We start from the raw sequence: 20138 nt of genomic DNA on the forward strand, positions 1-20138 counted from the left end.
AACGCTTACAAATTATGCATTTCAGATTTACATTACAATTTCTCATTGACTTCAATCATATACAGGTACACAATTTCATTGGATGTAAATTTTTGCTAGAGTTTATTTTATATAATCAATAAAATGCTAACTTCAATAAGTAATTTTTGTGTGTTACTTTGCTTAGTTTTTATCAATTATAAAAGCCCTTTTTAATGTCATGTGGTATACACAACTGTTGCGTGTACAAAAAATATTTACCTTATCAAAAATACTAAGGTTTCTCTGGGAACTTCCCTACTCAAGTAGAATTTTAATCCTTTGAATAAATTTTGTAATTTTTTCAATTTTTCTGCCTCTACTTTGACCTGTTCTATCTGATCAGGATCATCTGTCTAAAAAAACAAAAAAAACACTAATTCATAGTTCAATATTATATATATATAATAATTCTTTTACACATGATGCATTGTGATGCATGCAATTAAGCTACCTTTATGAGAGACGATACATATAAATAAAATAAATTCTATTTAACTGGGATTCATTTTCAATTTTGTGAGAGTATTATTTTTTAAATATAGCTATATATGGTAAAAAGAAAATGTGAAGAATGGAATTAATCCAGATTTGACTTTTGTGTATTTCAATCAAATCTAACATGAATTAGACATTTAAATTAAAAACAAACTTACATTTTCTGAAGGGAACTCATCCATTTCGATTTCTTCTTCTTCACTCCCTGCATGAAGTGTCTGTAATGACTGACTAAGAGCTGCTAATCTCTGAAAGACAAACTCATAATCACTGAAGAGAAACTGACAATCTCTAAAAATAAATGTGTCCATGGGACACAGATAATGCCCCCACTTGCATGTGATATAAAGTTACAAAGGGACATAACTGAAGAACATTAAAAGTGACTCTACCCTTTTTGGCCCCAAAATATAGCAGTTTTATTAAATTGTTAAAATGTAAACTTTTAGTTATTCATTGGAGAGTAGAATGCTTCTGCGACATAAATATGGGCTGTTATTGACAATACAATGCACATATAGCCTGTACTAGCACCATTAAGTCATGCTAAATTACTGAAATCTTCATAATTCTAGCACTTTAGTTAAATTTTAGACGGTTTTCGTGTAAAACGAAAGTGGCCGCATTCGTGTTCATCCTTAATATTAAAATGTAAGTTGTATTTGATGATAATACATAACATATATAAAGGTTGAGGATGAACACGGATGCGGCCACTTTCATTTTTACCAAAAACCATCTGAAAAATGACATTTTTCGGCATATTTGGTAGATTTTTCATATTTGAGCTTGAATCAGATGGTTTTTAATGACTTAATCTGTTTAAATCTTTCACATAAACTAATTAATTCAAATAAAATAGACACTTAAGTGTTTAAAAAGTGGTCAAAGTCTTTAGTCAGATGAACCTGAAATTTGAGGCCAAAATCGGTCCTTACCGGACCTACTCCTTTGTACTTGATCTGAGTTTTGTGGTAATAAGTTTCTTAACATTTGGTTGAGACAAACTGAAGTAAGAGAAGGGAAACAAAAAATTCAGCAATTTTTCCATTGATAAAGGAGCAAAACTCTGGAACTGTTAAAATGATGCTGCAAAAATTTAAACTTGATCAGTGTTTTAAGGTAGTGAGTATTCAGTATAAGTTTCATATAAATTTCAAGAAGGCATTATACAGTTTACACAGAGAGACTCTTTGGACAATCCTTATATCATACGGAGTACCACAAAAGATTGTCAGAATGATGAAATGCTTTTATACCAACTTTGAATGTGCTGTGATACTCAACAACAAGGAAAGGACTGGTTTGAAGTAAAATCTGGAGCTGGATGAAGAAATCTTGTGACGACCTTATGCTCCAATAGGAGCAAAGAGGATAGGTAGGTAGGTTTAAGTTTCATAATATTTGGTTGAGGCAAACTGAAGTTGGAGAACAGAAACCATATTTGGGACGGACATAGGTACAGAACGGACATAGGTAAAACTTATTAGTCATCAATGAAACCTGTTATCTCCATGAAATGTTTCACCTGCTTTACTGATCACGATTACAAACAAAGCTTCTAGATAAAGGTTTTACTACAAGTATCATGAAAATTTACTGTCCACCAAGGAACCATGAAAATCAGGTCCTACCATACAACAAATATACTTTTACCTATATTTAAAGTATTTTGTGTTGTCAGATTCCTGTCTCATTGATGTATACCCTTTATTATCATTTATTCATATCATACATATAATTGTTACCTCTTCGTGTTGTTCTCTGTACTCAGCATTCATCTTTGTTGTACCTTCTTGGTCTTCTAACTCTAACTGTTTAAATATATATAACAATAGTCAATATAAACAATGAAAATCAATTTTGATTTTGAAAGTTCTTGTATCTTTAATTTGCAATGCTGGGGAGTCATCACATAAAACATGTTTAATCTATGCTCAAAAGGAAAGGGTTAATTAAATAAAAATTGTTAACAATTGTTCAGTAACAGGGCTTTTTATAGTGTACTTTACAATATGGGTTTGTTCAATGTTGTCTACAGGCCATACTGTGAAATAAATGTTTTTTAAACTGCTTCTCTTGATCATCACTCAACCCATCATTTGCTTATTATTTAATAAGTTTATGAAAATATTTTGTTCTCAAAATTTGTAATTGTATTTTGTGTGTCAATTCCATATAAGCCTACGGCAGTCTTACCTTAGGGGGATAGTGGAGGTTGAAATCTGTGTATAACTTGTAATTTACAAATCCTAATAGTGTGGTGTAAAATTCTGTAAACGTCTGCATAATCTTGTAATCTACTTCGGTTGGATGCTGGAAAATACAGAAAAAAATATTTCACATTCAAATGAGTTTTAATACCAAATTAACATGCAGTCTGCAAATTTGAAACAAGTGGATACAGTTGTCTATATTTATATTCTTTTAATATAGACACATCTGTTCAATTCTAAACTCTTATCGGTTTAACAGAGACGTAAAATTTGAAGCCCAACTTGTTTTGTTCAACAGTAAATATCAATTTCTAATTTCATGACAACGATATAACAAGAATTTTACTTTCCTTTCAGAGATTTATGAAATAAGTAAAATTAAGGAAAGCATTAAAATAGAAATTCCAGAGTGAATTTGTCATTTGATGAACAATGACCACAATTTGAGATCAATTATATTGTTCAAACAAGATTATTTTTATGAGTTATGTGTTTCAATGAATTGTGAAAATTATGATGCTCATTTTAAATACTGTACTTACATCATATCCCAGTTTGTGTGGTACAACCCATGATATTGTCTGTCCCATTATCTCCGCTTGGTAATAAATTCCTTTGATAGAAATAAATACCTATAAAAAACAAAAAATTACAAATCTATAAATGTGTTATGTTTAAGTCATATTTTTATCATGTCTATTTCATGTATTTCAAATAAATCTGACAATAGCCATATACTTTCAATCTGAAATCTAGAAAACTCATGTCCTTATGAATTAAAAAAGTGCTTAAGTTCAGGTATCTATATTTTGCAAACTTTTATAAAAAGATAAAAACTCAAAATTCAAACTATATTTTACAATATCAGATTAAAATTGTGATTTTTAGATTTGCAAATCACACCTACTAATTTCAGAAATAAATCTCAATACTCATGATACAACTAAAACTGCTAATCTGAAAAGTTGAAAATGCTTTACAAAATTAATTCTGTGGCCAAAACAATAAATCATACCGCCATTCTTACCAGACATCTTAATTTCAGATAAGAGGTTTATCTATATACCAGGACAAAAATGCAGGAAGGATGCATATGCAATACAACAGCATGAAGCATGATACATAATTTCTTCACTGAGATGAATTTTTTAAATTTAAAATGAAATTTGTATTTTATTTGTGAGATTTGCAGTAAGATCTATAGTTCATTACCAGGTTGTCTTTTTTTCCAGTGATGTCTATATATCTATAGCTGCGGAACTGTAGCTCTTAGGTCCTTATGTTATTTTTTGACTATTTGCGGACCATCCGCAAATAGTCAAAAAATAACATAAGGACCTAAGAGCTACGGTTCCGCAGCTAATATATCTATAGCCAAATCAGAAGAAAGCAAGACAAATTTAAATAATTTAATTTTGACAAATGAAAAACATAAGTCAAGAGAATCTCATGCTGATTTAAAATCCTACCAAATTCAAGGGAAGTATTAAGTTATTAGAATAGACAATCAAATGTATCTAACATATCTCTACTATAAAGGGGGGTCCTGATCCCGAAATCCTGGGCTCAAAAACATGAAATCCTGACATCCCAATTTTCGAAAAATGAGTTCCTGAGGCCATAAAAAAGAATAGGTTTGTTTGCCCAAACGCTACCTACTCAGAAAAAAGCTGCCTACTCAAATTCTTTTATTGTCCTGATTTGAAGAAGTTTTTTTTTAATCAGATAGGCATGAAGACTAATAAAGACCAGATACTTCAATTTCTCTTTTTGAAGAAAAAAAAAGAAAATGCCTACCTACCTACCCACTTTCTCAACCTTTGGGTAGGGTTTGGGCAAATCAAAATATTTTTAATTGTGGCCTGAATCCAGAAAAGATCAATCCCGAAACACCAAGCTTAAAAACCCCTGATCCAGATGTCCCGAAAAAAGGTCCTACCCCCTCTTTATAAGTAAATTAGAGTGACTTACTTTTCTCAATGATTTTGATGCTATCACATAATGCATGAACTCCACTGAAAATACAATGAATAATGTTATCTAAAAATAAAATATACATTTATTTATTTCTAAATCTAACAATACATTGATTCAAACAAAGACTTGATTCTCACCAAGGACAAATACGGAAATTTAATTCATTTTCTGACCTTATTTCAGTCTTACATGTATGAAATCAGAAATTCAGTCCACCACATGTTTTTATTTTAACTATAACAATATCAGTTTAAGAATACTGATGTAGTGTTTAATTTGAGATACATTCATTGACATTACATTGAAAAATCTTGAATATGCATGAAAAATTACCCCTGGACATAGTGCAACCACTGGATATCTATCAATCATATATTGATTATGTTAGAAAATTAGCAGTAAATGGAGACAATGTCTTTCATGTAAAAACATATATTAAATACACAATTAATGCTACAGTTTATGAGTTATGAATTTGATAAAAGAAGAAACATTTCCCTGATTATTATCTATCAGGTATATACCTACCTGTTAATCTCTTTGACAACAGTATGAAGTCATAAGACGTATGTGCAGTTTTAGGAAATGTAGCAAACAGGAAACACATGGACAGGCAGTCATCAACATCTCGTAGAGCATCAATAAAAGAAGGATACCTGAAAAATAGTATAAAATTATTAAGCACATATATTTATTTACTAGAAAAAATTTTCGAACTAGCATACAAGTAATATTTTTAAAGTTTTGTTATAAGAAAAGAATTCACCTTATTGCTTATTGTCGCCATTACTGAACATCACAAAGGTTCCCATTAAATTTTGAATTCATAATACAAAATATGTGACGTCACAAAATTTAAATGAGAAGTGATTGTTAAATGATGTCAATTGTTCAAGCAGGGCAGATTTTTAGGTCAACTAAGACAAATTTCCAAATAGTGATAAGGTGTACACAGACATCCTACATTTACACACCAGGTTCTGTTTTTTATAGTAGGCCCATATCATGTCACTTGTTAGTCAAAATTGGTTTGATAGCCCCGATGATCATCATATCACTTTCTTTGACAATGTGATAAAGCTAAGACCTAGGCTTTAACATGTACAGGTGAGTTTTCATATGTAAATGTACTTTTCTTGAAATGGATGGAATAAATCAAAAATTTTCTGTTTTGGTTTAATAAGCCTTTATTTTTTTTACCTTTCTTTAACAATGTGATCAAGTTTATATTTAGGTTTATTAGCCCTGATTCTGTTTGCAGCGTCTGTATTCCTCTTGTTAATGGCTTTCTTCAACCGTCTCACAAAATGCTGAAAAGAAATAATGAAATGTTATCTTTTTAAAATACATTTTTGCTCTAACATGTCATATCCTCATATCATTAAATATTTGTTAAGTTGTTGTATCATCAGAACTTACCAAAATGGACAGTTTGAATTCCAACCACATGTTTCTTCTAGACTTACATGTACCCAAGCTATCAGACAAAATTCTTCATCCATACAATTTATAGACGAACATAACACAGTATTTCAGACAATATGTGTGAGAAGTCTGATTTCATTATAAAATGAATATTGAACATTTTATATCCTTATGAGATGATATTCAAAAGCTAATTTGAGCACCTCACTTAGATAATCATCATATGTTTTGGACACACTCATCTCTGATTAGAAATCAAGACCCAAAACTTTATGCACACCCTATGAAATCATAATTTCAAGTACTTTCAAAGGATTTTATTCTGCCTACAAGGATGTTGATTATTTATACCTTTACATTTGATATGTTCATGTGATATATATATATATATATATATATATTTACCTTGAACCCTCTGAAATTGTTTATGATTGGTTCATGTGATATATAGATTTACATTGAACCCTCTGAAATTGTTTATGATTGGTTCATGTGATATATAGATTTACCTTGAATTCTCTGAACTTGTTTATGATTGGTTCATGTGATATTTAGATTTAACTTGAATTCTCTTAACTTGTTTATGATTGGTTCATGTGATATTTAGATTTACCTTGAATTCTCTGAACTTGTTTATGAGTGGTTCATGTGATATATAGATTTACCTTGAATTCTCTGAACTTGTTTATGATTGGTTCATGAGATATATAGTTTATATCTTTAGCGAAGTAGTATGTCTTTGGTGCTGTACTGCCTTTACCTACTCTCTTCTTGTGTCGGGGTTCATGTGGGTAGATACCTTTCAGTATACATAACCGCCTGAAATAAACATAAATCTATTGTATCAAGTAGGGGGTTTTGTAATTCAGTGGTTATCATTTGTTGCTGTGTTACATATTTTTTTTATATTTTCGGCTCGCTAATTTTCATTATGCTTCTATATAATCATGATAATTAAGATTTGTCTGTCTTTTTTTAGAATTCCCCATCTTTCAGTGGATTGTTATCATGCTTATATAAATGGGGATCATTTAATTAAAACAAATTCCTGATTGCAATCAGTCTTTTACACATGATCATTTCATAATGCATGACATGTTGGGTTTCTTTTTCTACCAACTGTGGCGTAGCTCCATATACGCTGTCACGCCATGGCGTGCACATCGTGAGTTCTAAAAAAATGTTTTACACCGAAATCGTTTTCTAATTTATTTGCGTGATTAATCTTCCGGTACTAAACGTAACTAAAAAGCAACGTAAACATGAGCAGTTCAAAGCGTGACAAGCCTAAATGGCAAACTTTAGACAATTTTTTCACCAAAACGCCTTCTAACAGTACAAACAGTGATAGTCATGCAGAAGCACAGCCAGCAGCAAACAGTCGAGACTCTGAAACGTCAAAAATTGACGATGAACTAAGCTTAAGCGCCGCATCAGAGTTAGTGTCATCGCCAGTACAAAAAAATCTAGGACCATCTTATCCAGATATTTCTTTGTTGAAAGATTCGACATCCTTAGGAAAAGATGAAAAGTTACAACTTTTGACCAACAAATGGAAAGATGTTCACACCTTCAAATTTCCGACAAGGTAAACCAACTCTACTTCAATAAAAAAAAATATACAGTAATGCTAATCCCTGAACTAAGAAGATTGCAGGGGTAGTTAACTTAACCCATGTTTTTGTACAGATAAGGGTTAACTTGTAAATTTCGTACAATAATTTTGGCAAAACTGAAAGGCTACTTCATAGTGTACTGTTTTGACACATACCTGTCGAAATAAGGCGTCAACGCATCAAAAATAAAATTAAATAACCTTCCAAGACTTCACCAAATTCCGCAGTACTACCTCCAATGCAAGGAATAAAATAATTAGCCTCAAATGGTCAATCAATTGATTTAAAATGTGTTTAAAGAAGTATATGTATATATGAATGATAGTAACTGTACATGCACCAGACATGTTTGGTAAACGTCAATGAGGAGTCGACATAAAAATAATCGAGAGGCTATGAGGTCACTGTGTTTTTTACGCAGATTAATTTCATACAGAAGCTCGTACCATTTGTATATATGTGCCCACGATAAACCGCAAAACCTACCTTTCCGAAATAAAGAACTTATTACATCAATACAAAAGTCAGATACAGTTACAGCTACCAATTGATCCCGTCCGTCCGTCTGTCCACCACGTATTTAAGTGGTACCTGAAGTGTTTAATCAGTAACTCCAAGTGTATTGAACCACTATTATTAAAATTAATTTATTTGCAATTTTGCGCCTGTTCCAAGTCGGGAGCCTCTAGTCAATGTTAGTCTACTCTTGCTTGTATTTTTTGCTGTATTTTTTTTTTAGTGTTTGGTTCCTTTTTTGCTGGACTATCACACATCATTGTTTGAGGGTTTGCTGTGTCCGTATATGGGTGCTAGAATTCTCGCTAGTTCCTTTTCTCTTTTGTCGGAATTTTGTCTCTTATTGTAATTCCCCATTTCAAAAATGCACTTGCTTGCTTTTCTATTTGCATTGTGTTTATATACATATAGAAAATTTGCATATCCTAGCGTGGATTAGTATCTAGATTTTTGTCTGTGCTGAACTATGTAATGTTCGAAAATATACATTTGATTGTTGACGCAGGGTCAGACATGTATAGTGTCTTGTTTTTTTTCTTCCAGAGACCTCGGCAATCGTCAACGCCGTCTTTCGGCGAAGTGGCTAACAGAAAACCCATGGCTTAGGTATTCTATGAATGATGATGCCTTGTATTGTGCACCATGTGTTTTGTTTGGACGACAGGAATCAAAAGATAAGCTCTTCATAAATAAAGTGACAGACTGGTCTAATTTAGCTTGTTTTGTAAAGCGGCACCTTAAAGATGGATCTCCTCATTTCACTTACCAAGCGATTGCAGATGATTTTGTTAAAGTTTGTTCGAAAGATTCGAAAGAAGAGCCAATTATATACAAAATTTGTGAATATAAAAAAACACAAGTAAACCGCAACCGACACATCTTATTAAAAATAATGGAATCTCTGTTACTCTGTGGAAAGCAAAACATTGCTATTCGTGGGCATACCCCAGAGCGAAGTAACTTCATGGCTATTTTGAATTCAAAGGCACAAGGTGATCCTATTCTGACCGAACACCTCGCGAACGGTAATAGTAGAGCAAAATACACATCCCCTGATATACAGAATGAAATCATCAACATAATTGGCAATCAAATTCGCACCGATATTGTTGATAAGTGCAATTCAAGCAAATTCTTTGCTCTGATCGCGGACGAATCAACAGATGTCTCGACGCGGGAACAAGTATCTGTTTGTCTTAGATATATACAGCGGGATTCTCTTAGTGGTGATATTTCTATAAAAGAAGACTTTCTAGACTTTGTCATGACGACTAGTACTAAGGGTGAGCATTTAGCGGAATTACTAATCGAAACTTTACAGGGTGCGGGTGTCAACATCGCCAAAATGAGAGCTCAAGGCTATGATGGAGCTGCCAACATGTCCGGCAAATATAACGGTGTGCAGGCCAGAATATCAAGCATAATACCAGAAGCAACATATGTACATTGCAAATCGCATTGTCTCAACTTAGCGGTTGTTCACAGCTGTAAGGACAATTCGGTTCGAAACGTCATGACAGTCGTCCAAGAAATAGGGTTTGCTTTCGACTATTCCGCAAAGCGACTACAAGCTTTCTTTGACGAGCTTTCATCAGACGCGGATACGAAGGAAAATATGGAAAAACGAACTAAATTAAGAACTCTATGCGAAACTCGGTGGACTAGTCGTGCAGATGCTCTGTATACGTTCAAAACAGCGTTTCCGGTAGTTGTCCACTCATTAGAACGGTTACAAAACTTAGGTGACGACAAGGCAGGCAAACATCTTGCGTCGCTAATGAGATTCCAGTTTGTAATTGCATTAGTAGTATCAGAGCATGTGTTACAAAGTACAGTTCATTTGTCAATTTTCCTGCAAGGTGCTGAATGCGACCTTCTAGAGGCTGTGAAGGAATGTAAAACCGTAGTTGAAATGTTGCGTTCTGAGCGAAATGATGATAACGTTTGGAACGAGCTATACCAAACCGCTCTAGATATGGCAGAGCCTTTTATTATAGTTGAAAATGTTCCTAGACGGTGTGGAAGGCAGACATCTAGAGCTAACCATCCAGCCGATACACCCAAACAATATTGGCGAATCTCTCTCTACTATCCGTTTCTAGATCATATGATCACAGAACTTGATGCTCGACTCCTGAAGTCAGAAAACCGTTTTAATGCACAGTATCTTCTTCCGTGTGTGGTCGAACAGATAACTAATGATCAAATTGTCACAATTCATCAGACCTACCTGATGGATATTGGGTTGTCTTTAGAAGATTTCAAGAGAGAAGTTGAACGCTGGAGAGCTCGCTGTCGAATTTTACCAAGAGACAAAGTGCCGACAACACTGTGTCAAACGCTTGATATCGTCAACCCCGCATTGTATCCGTCTATTGATACAATACTTTGTGTTCTCCTAACAATGCCCGTTGCTAGTGCTACAGCTGAAAGGTCGTTCAGCGTACTGAAACGTTTGAAAACGTACATCCGTTCCACAATGAGAAATGACAGATTGTCGGCTTTGGGTTTAATGCACATCCACCGTGATTTTGAGGTCAATTTAGACAAGGCCATGGACGTGTTTGTTGCAGCTAAAAAACGAAGGGCAGATTTTTGAAAACTATTGATGTTTCTCAATAAAATATGATCAAATTCAGTCTTAACTATTTATCATTCAAACCAATTTTAGGCCCTCAAAACCCACCATTTTGCGTCTAGTAAAAAAAAAATCTTGGGGGGGCAATCCCCCCCAAACCCCCCCTGGTTGGCGTGCACTTCAAAGGGACCCAGCTACGCCCCAGACCAATATTGTTTATATTTTTCGATATTAGGTGGGCCATATAGTTTAGGTGGTCAGAGTGGTAGAAGTACATTAGCCATTCTTCTGACAACTAGCATCATCATGATCATTCATATTGTTTAATCAAAGATCGCTAGCAGTATGAACTTTCATATGTTTTTCATTATTTTTATTGAAGTGTTTTTAAAAAATGTAGCAATGGAAATGGTTTGAGTAATTAAGTTTTTTTAAATTAAAGGGAAACAAAAATGTGTCATTTGCATTATTACAGAATGCAACATGTTTCAAACCGGATTTTTCCTGAAATTTTTAATTGCATGTTTGTGTTGATTTCCCCCCTTATCTTCAATATCCTCTATATAAATCATGAGTAGATGAGAGGCCATGTTGTTATGTTGATTTTTGTTGGTTTAAGAGAATTTGTTATGCTGATTTTTGTTGGTTTAAGAGATTCTCGTGTACTTTTTAATCCTTGGCCTTAATTTTCAGGGTTTAAGTTTTCCTGAAGGTAAATCCTGAAAAGCAATAATGAAGCATCACATTTATAAGTACAATTTTCATTATATACATTTTACAACAGAAACCAGGTGCTCCGCAGGGCGCAGCTTTATACGACCGCAGAGGTCGAACCCTGAACAGTTGGGGCAAGTATGGACAAAACATTCAAGCGTGATACAGCTCTGAATTTGGATTGTGATCAAATTTTTGACATTACATGGGTTTTTTTTACACAAAACAAATGTCAAGATTTTACAAATCAATTAAAGATTTCTTCTTCAAACTTTTTAAATCTAAAATTAAATAGTTGACACAGCATAGGTTTCTGACACAGAATGAATGTGGTCTAATGAACTTAAAAGTTTTGTTTTGCCTTTGAGCAATTCACTATGCTGTTGAATATTAATCCTCTCAAAAAAATGTTTGAAGAAATTTTCTTTTTATTTATGAAATCTGAAATGAGAAAAATTTAAACACCCCCCTTTTTTTTCACATCCCCGTTTCCCTTTCTCTAAAACTGATATCAATTCAAATTTCTAATGGAGTTTGCAACAATAACTACTCATTTAAATACATCATAAAATATTAAGATGTAAAAAAACTGCTTGTTATCACTGAATGGTAAAGATTATTTAAATTTATCAGTTGGTAGTAAAAAGTGTATATACATTGTATATTGTATATAACAAAGATTTAAGTTGATTCTGGACAAAGAAAGATAACTCCAATTAAAAAAAATTCTTGCTATTGCACAAATAGGATATTTCTTGCTTACTATTCTGGACAAAGAAAGATAACTCTAATTAAAAAAAAAATTGCTATTTCACAATATTGTGCAATTAGATATTTCTTGCCATTGCACAATACTGTGCAATTGAAAAGACTTGCTATTGCACAATACTTAATATAATAATTTTAGATCCTGATTTGGACCAACTTGAAAACTGGGCCCATAATCAAAAATCTAAGTACATGTTTAGATTCAGCATATCAAAGAGGCCCATCAATTCAATTTTTGTTAAAATCAAACTTAGTTTAATTTTGGACCCTTTGGACTTTAATGTAGAATTTGAAATTTGAAAACAGGACCAAAAATGAAGAATCTACATACACAGTTAGATTTGGCATATCAAAGAACCCCAAGGATTCAATTTTTGATGAAATCAAACAAAGTTTAATTTTGGACCCTTTGGACCTTAATGTAGACCAATTTGAAAACTGGACCAAAAAACTTCAATAATCAAGAATCTAAGTACATTTTTAGATTCAACATATCAAAGAACCCAACCGATTCATTTTTTCAAAATCAAACTAAGTTTAATTTTGGACCCTTTGGACCTTAATGTAGACCAATTTGAAAACGGGACCAAAAGTTGAGAATCTACATATACAGTTAGATTCGGCATATCAAAGAACCCCAATTATTCAATTTTGATGAAATCAAACAAAGTTTAATTTTGGACCCTTTGGGCCCCTTTTTCCTAAACTGTTGGGACCAAAACTCCCAAAATCAATACCAACCTTCCTTTTATGGTCATAAGCCTTGTGTTTAAATTTCATAGATTTGTATTTACTTATACTAACGTTATGGTGCGAAAACCAAGAAAAATGCTTATTTGGGTCCCTTTTTGGCCCCTAATTCCTAAACTGTTGGGTCCTAAACTCCCAAAATCAATACCAACCTTCCTTTTGTGGTCATAAACATTGTGTTTAAATTTCATAGATTTCTATTTACTTAAACTAAAGTTATTGTGCAAAAACCAAGAAAAATGCTTATTTGGGCCCTTTATTGGCCCCTTATTCCTAAACTATTGAAACCAAAACTCCCAAAATCAATCCCAATCTTTCTTTTGTGGTCATAAACCTTGTGTCAAAATTTCATAGATTTCTATTAACTTAAACTAAAGTTATGGTGCGAAAACCAAGAAAATGCTTATTTGGGCCCTTTTTGGCCCCTAATTCCTAAAATGTTGGGACCAAAACTCCCAAAATCAATACCAACCTTCCTTTTATGGTCATAAACCTTGTGTTAAAATTTCATAGATTTCTATTCACTTTTACTAAAGTTAGAATGCGAAAACTAAAAGTATTCGGACGCCGGACGACGACGACGACGCAGACGCCAACGTGATAGCAATATACGACGAAAATTTTTTCAAAATTTGCGGTCGTATAAAAAACATTTTTACATAAAAAAAGGCCGTTAGTTTTCTCGTTTGAATTGGTTTACATTGTCATTTTGGGGGCATTTATAGCTGACTATACAGTATGGGCATTGCTCATTGTTGAAGGCCGTACAGTGACCTATAATTGTTAATTTCAGTGTTATTTTAGTCTATTGTGGAGAGTTGTCTCATTGGCAATCATATCACATCTTCTTTTTTTATAAATCCAAACCTGTAAATTACACACAAACCTAAAATCCGCTAAGTTGAGTTGTAACTTTTTAATAGCTTGATTCCTTGACATGTAGGCTGTTGCTGAACCACTTTCATACTGAAATTAAATAATACATGTTAATCAATTGACTATTCTATGTGTCGGCATTACTACATACATGTAATCTAGGTTTTTGAAATACACTTAGTAGTTACCATGCTTCCAATCTCCAATCCTACAGTCAGGAGTACTACATTTGTACTTGTACAAGTAATCTTTATTTACTTAAAGATGTAAATAAAATATACTTATATAACACTGTATAACATGTATAACAGTATTACTTGATTATAACGTTTGAATAATCCACCCTATATTTTCTCAAAAATTTACTTGTATAAGTAAGTCATTTGTAAGTTTTGAGATGTAAAAACATGCCTTTAACAATTGTTCTCAGGTGAGCTCATAATTTTCTATTGGAGTTCAATGTTTCATCTCATTAATTCAACAAAGAAACTGATTGGGCAAAGATCTTAAGTATTTGCCAAGGCCTTAAAAATTGCACCATGGGGGCTTGTGTTCTGAGGATTACAGACAAATGAGATTTTCATTGTCCATGAAATAACACTTACATGATTAGTACATGTAGTAAAGACATCTGAAAAGGACATGAAGGACAAATAATTAAAATTCTATTTGAACAAAGAAGTCCTAAGAATTCAAGAAAAGAAGATAGGATAACTTTTTTACTATTATAAGTAAAAAAATCAGAATGTCTTTTTTAAAAGGGACATAACTCAGCCCAATTTTTTGTTTACCTAAACAAGTAAATAAAATACACTTGTATAAGTATCCTACAAATTATAGGTATATTAATATTTACTTCTTCAAGTAAATAACAATTACTTGTACAATTAGTACCCCTGACTGTCCTATACATATTTAAACAATAAATGCATGTAGCACGCTTAAGATAAGAGATAGTGGTGACTGGTGAAACAGGAAAACTTTCAAAATAATTGACATCTATCAAGTCTATAGCAAAAAAATTAAAGTGACCACACCTAAAATGACTTACATGACTTATACTCCAGAGGAAATTGTCTAAAATGCAGGTTGCGGGTTGCGGGTTGCGGGTTGCAGGTTGCGGGTTGCCACAAGGGGATAAGTATGGGATGGTGTAATCTACAAAATTTTACTTGCTTCACTTGTTATAACAATTTTATTATCAATGTTAAAGGCATGGTATTTAATTACAATACACATCATTCTTGTGTAAATAAACTTACACCTACAAATAGAAATCTATCAACTTAAATTATCTTGATGGGTTTATATAATATTATACACACATTTTCGAATGAACTTGAAAAGAAAGCTTAACAAACATTTAGGTAAAACCTTCAACAAACGGTAGATTATCACCACTAACTAATACATATTAAGCACTTGACACGGTTTTAATTTTAAGTGGTAAATTAAAGACTTTTTGCCTTTAAACTAGATATATATATGAACATCATTGTATATATTTTTGATTAACAGTGTTTCTGGATTCTTTTTAGCTAAGTTCTTTTGCATTCTTAGCAAGGGTCCTTTTCAAAAGTCTACCTATTCAAAAGTCTTGTTTTCGCTTGATACTCCTTAAAATTTTTAATGGCTTATAAATACGCTATGAAAGGCATTTTTTTAGTAACATGTTGCAGGGGAAATAGAAATACCCAGCGTCTGTTAGTCCTTTCTTCGCCGGTCTGTCTATCCGGCTTTTGTTATCGCTCCCACGTGTACAACTCTTGCCATTTTTTTTTTTATAAAACTATTCTATAAATAGGTTATAATAGGTTAATATCAACAACATCTATGACAAGTTCTAAAAAGGTTGACGTATTTAAAAGAGTTATGACCCTAAGAAGTATCATTTTTTTTTTAGAAAATGTCCTGTGAGCTGAACATATACATGTATACCTTGGTTTTTTGTTGCTGTCCTTGAGCAAAGTTTCAAAGAAACTGAGAGTTGAGAAACTATGATAATTGCAAAAGACAAGCAAAAATTTTGAATCACTAAATATAGACCATCAAACAGAGCTGCCCCTTCTGCCAAAACAAATCTCAATTTTTCGGAAAACATTTGAAATACTCTGTAAAGCCTCCAGGATTACTTGGACATGTCTTCCCATTTTAAAATTTCTGTATTCGGTCCTGTCTTTCATGTATTGTCAAAATATTAATTTACATGTATATTTATAAGAATTGCACTTCTAATTTTCATCAGGACCCAAAATTGAGCCAACTTGAAGGTTCTGTGTTGAAGGCCGTATTGTAAAATAATACTGCTTACTTTAACTTCATTGTCTTGGATGGAGAGTTGTCTCATCGGCACTCGTACCACATCTTCTTATTTGTGTACTAGTGTTGTACTCATGTTGTTTTTGTATCAGGATTATATGTTCTACTAACCTTTAGTTTTCAGTAAGTGTTGATTTCTGCCAATTTAAAGCACAAGAGTGCACACGGTAAAATGTATCGCCTTCTTTACTAGTCATTGATATTATGTTGATAGTTCTAACTATATAGCTTTATTACAACTGTCACATTAATTTAACATTTACCAAGAAAACTAAACATTGACCAATGAACCATGGCAGACAGACAGACATGTACAGCTAACAATTCTTCCGTACAACAAATATAGTTGACCTATTACTTATAAATTAAGAAAAACAGACCAAAACACAAAAACTTAACACTGAGCAATGAACCGGGAAAATGAGGTCATGGTCAAATAAAACCTGCGCGACTGACAGATAGATCATCAAATATTTCCATACACCAAATATAGTTGACCTATTGCATATAGTATAAGAAAAAAAGACCAAAACTCCAAACTTAAGTTTGACCACTGAACCATGAAAATGAGGTCAAGGTCAGATGACACCTGCCGGCTAGACATGTAAATTTTACAATTATTTCATACATAAAATATAGCAGACCTATTGCATACAGTATAAGAAAAATAGACCAAAACACAAAAACTTTACTATAACCACTGAACCATAAAAATGAGGCCAAGGTCAGAAGACACCTGCCAATTGGACATGTACACCTTACAGTCCATCCATAAACAGAATATACCAGACCTATTGCTTATAGTATCTGAGATATGCAATTGACCACCAAAACTTAACCTTGTTCACTGTTCCATGAAATGAGGTCGAGGTCAAGTTAAAAAGGAAGGATAAAATCATCAGAGAAACAGATTCCACCACTATAACTCGTGTATTACAATATTTTGCCCACTTTCAACAATTAAATTTAAGTATTTAAATATTAAAAAAAAATAACTGTCTGGAGTGGAGAAATATCGTAACACACATGTTGCATTTGTGGAATTTATATTTCTTAATATTTAAATGTAAGTTGTATTTAATGATAGTTCATAACATATTATAAAGATTGAGAGTGAACACGAATGTGGCACTTTTATTTTTGACAAAAAAACATCTGAAAAGTGATATAGTATGGCATATTTGATTGATTTTTCCGATTGCAGCTTTGAGGGTCTTAATTGACTCAATCAGTTCAAATCTTTCACATGAAATTTAATTAGGCCAAAATCAGCCTTAACCATACATACATGTACAATATTGTCTTGTCTTGTCTTGTACACCTTTATATACTCAAAGGATTCTCTTTTTGAAAATAATAAATACTATTTTTACTTTTCAATCAATAGTCAAATTGTAAATGGACAATTGTAGTGGAACTGGCTCAAGGACAGCCCCCCCCCCCCCCCAAAAAAAAAGAGAAAAGAAAGTAAAAATAGCAGAAATAAGAATACTTACCCTTTTCATTTATTTTGGCTGGGTCTGCAAACTTATGTTGACTCTCAAGCGTCTCTGTAATGTCTAAATTTTTATTTTGCGTCTTTAAATAATAAAACTGACTGCTAAAGGAAGCAAGTTATTTTGTTTGCTTCTTGTACTAAATTATGTTCATGCAAGAAAGGGCATATACAATTGTTTAAACCTAATAATTTCATAATATTAGCCTCAAAGATGTTAAATGTCCACTGAAAGGAATTTAATTGTTTATGTAACTAGATTAAGACAGATAAATGTGTTCTATGATAGAACCTGTTCAGCCTATGTAAATAAGTTTTCATTGCTTTCACTTTAATTAGAATCAATGTTTAGAACTATTAAAAGCAATTGAGCAGTATGATAAGCATCAAAAGATACATGTATGTGTATTAAACTTATGATTATTGAATTTGAATTATAATGAAATGACAAAATCAAAAACTGACAACTGAAAACTGACCAAAAACTTCTACCCTACTTTTAAGCTTTATTACTACAGGATATGTTCTGTTAGAAATGATTTTAAATTTATTAGTCATGAGGTAGATTTTATACATGTATTTTCATACATATATTTATGTGTGACCTGCAACCTGCAAACTTCATCCCGCAACCCGCAACCTGCAACCCGCAACCCGCAACCTGCAAAATAGCACTTCCCACTCCAGAGAAGCTGCATATTTTTGTAATTACGCAATTGAAACAACAGAAAACTCAATTCAATTGTCCTTCTCTGCATTAACCCTTTCAACGCTATACACGGCATATGCCGCGATGACGTACGCCATTTCCCACTGATATTCGCAGCATATGCCGCAATGACAAAGGATTTTTCATAAGGACTCTTAAACCATTCTGTTTTCATTTGGGTTCTCCCTTATTTTTTACTCGTTTGAATCAAGGATATACAAGGGGGTTACACTAATGACTGGACCAAATGACTGGACCGAATGACAGGACCAAAAAAAAATGCTAATTACTTTTTCATTTCTCAAAGGATTGATCTCAAATTTGAAATATAATAAGATTTCATCATTTGATATATAGATTTAAGAAAAAAATTTAAAAAACTTTGTAAGAAACTTTAGAAAACGTGACATGACCAACTCTGATAATGACAGGACCAACATCGACAATGACAGGACCAAATACAAATGCTAATAACTTTTTTATTTTTCAAAGGAATTATCTCAAATTTAAAATATAAAATGATATGTCATATTTTGAAAGCTAAATGTTATAAAAATTATAGATTTTTTTTTCAAAAACATTCGAAAACGTGACATGACCATCGCTGACTGGCAGGACCAACCTCGACAATGACAGGACCAAATGAAATTGCTAATAACTTTTTTATTTCTCAAAATATTTTTCTGAAATTTGAAACATAATAAGATTTCATCATTTGAAATATAGATTTTAAAAAAAAATTTAAAAATTTGTAAGAAACTTTAGAAAACGTGACATGACCATTTCTGATAATGACAGGACCAACAACGACAATGACAGGACCATATAAAAATGCTTGTAACTTTTTTATTTTTCAAAGGTTTTATCTCAGATTTGAAATATATAATGATATGTCATATTTTTAACCTAAATGTTACAAAAAATATAGATATTGTCTCAAAAACTTTCGAAAATGTGACATGACCATCGCTGACTGACAGGACCAATTTAACCTCGACAATGACGTACAGGACCAAATGAAATTACCAATTACTCTTTTATTTCTTAGAATACTTCTCTGAAATTTGAAATATTAGAAATTATACCATTTTATACATGAATATAACAAAAATAAAAAAAAGAGTATTTAAAGCTTGCTGTAATGTGACCTGGTCAACGTTGTCAATGACAGGACAATCCTCGACAATGACAGGACCAAATAAATTTTCTTATTAATGCTTTATTATTTGTCAGAATATTCCTCTCAAATTTTAAATAATGACAATTTAGACCATTTCGCACATCATATAAGAAAAATATAGAAAAAAAACGTATTGAAAGTTGTTGCGGTTATGTGACCTGACCAACATCGGCTATGTCCTGGCCGATGAAAAATCATAACTTTGATTCTTATTTTACTGAAATTTTTCAATTCTGATCCATGATTAGTAACTTGGGAAATCTTGACATAGCTGCAAAACGTATGTTGGCGTACAGAGAGTCACAGGACAAAAAGACACGAATGATCAGTATATCTAAGAAAGAGATCTTGAAATATTTACATGTTATTACATATAATCATTGTATAGTTTAAGAGATTGTTCATTAAACTATAGATAAATTAAGATTTATTGAATTATCATCATAATATTTCTTGACATCATGAAGTCCAATTTAAGCAACT

General features: G+C 32.4%; 1 protein-coding gene across 4 annotated transcripts in view; it reads right to left on the reverse strand.

Moving 5' to 3' along the window:
- The window catches only part of LOC143075127 (pescadillo homolog), a 45385-nt gene that overhangs the window by 10695 nt on the left and 14552 nt on the right, over positions 1–20138 (reverse strand). For all 4 annotated transcript variants that reach the window (XM_076250439.1, XM_076250438.1, XM_076250437.1 and 1 more), the window contains exons 2-11: positions 13963–14042; positions 6800–6953; positions 5910–6019; positions 5238–5365; positions 4704–4747; positions 3275–3364; positions 2716–2832; positions 2265–2330; positions 675–764; positions 241–374 (exon numbers count right to left, since the gene is read on the reverse strand). In XM_076250439.1, the coding sequence (XP_076106554.1) occupies positions 241–374; positions 675–764; positions 2265–2330; positions 2716–2832; positions 3275–3364; positions 4704–4747; positions 5238–5365; positions 5910–6019; positions 6800–6953; positions 13963–14042 (1013 nt within the window). The remainder of the gene's footprint in view (positions 1–240; positions 375–674; positions 765–2264; positions 2331–2715; positions 2833–3274; positions 3365–4703; positions 4748–5237; positions 5366–5909; positions 6020–6799; positions 6954–13962; positions 14043–20138) is intronic.

This window comes from Mytilus galloprovincialis, chromosome 5, assembly GCF_965363235.1.
Source record: "Mytilus galloprovincialis chromosome 5, xbMytGall1.hap1.1, whole genome shotgun sequence".
Taxonomy (NCBI): domain Eukaryota; kingdom Metazoa; phylum Mollusca; class Bivalvia; order Mytilida; family Mytilidae; genus Mytilus; species Mytilus galloprovincialis.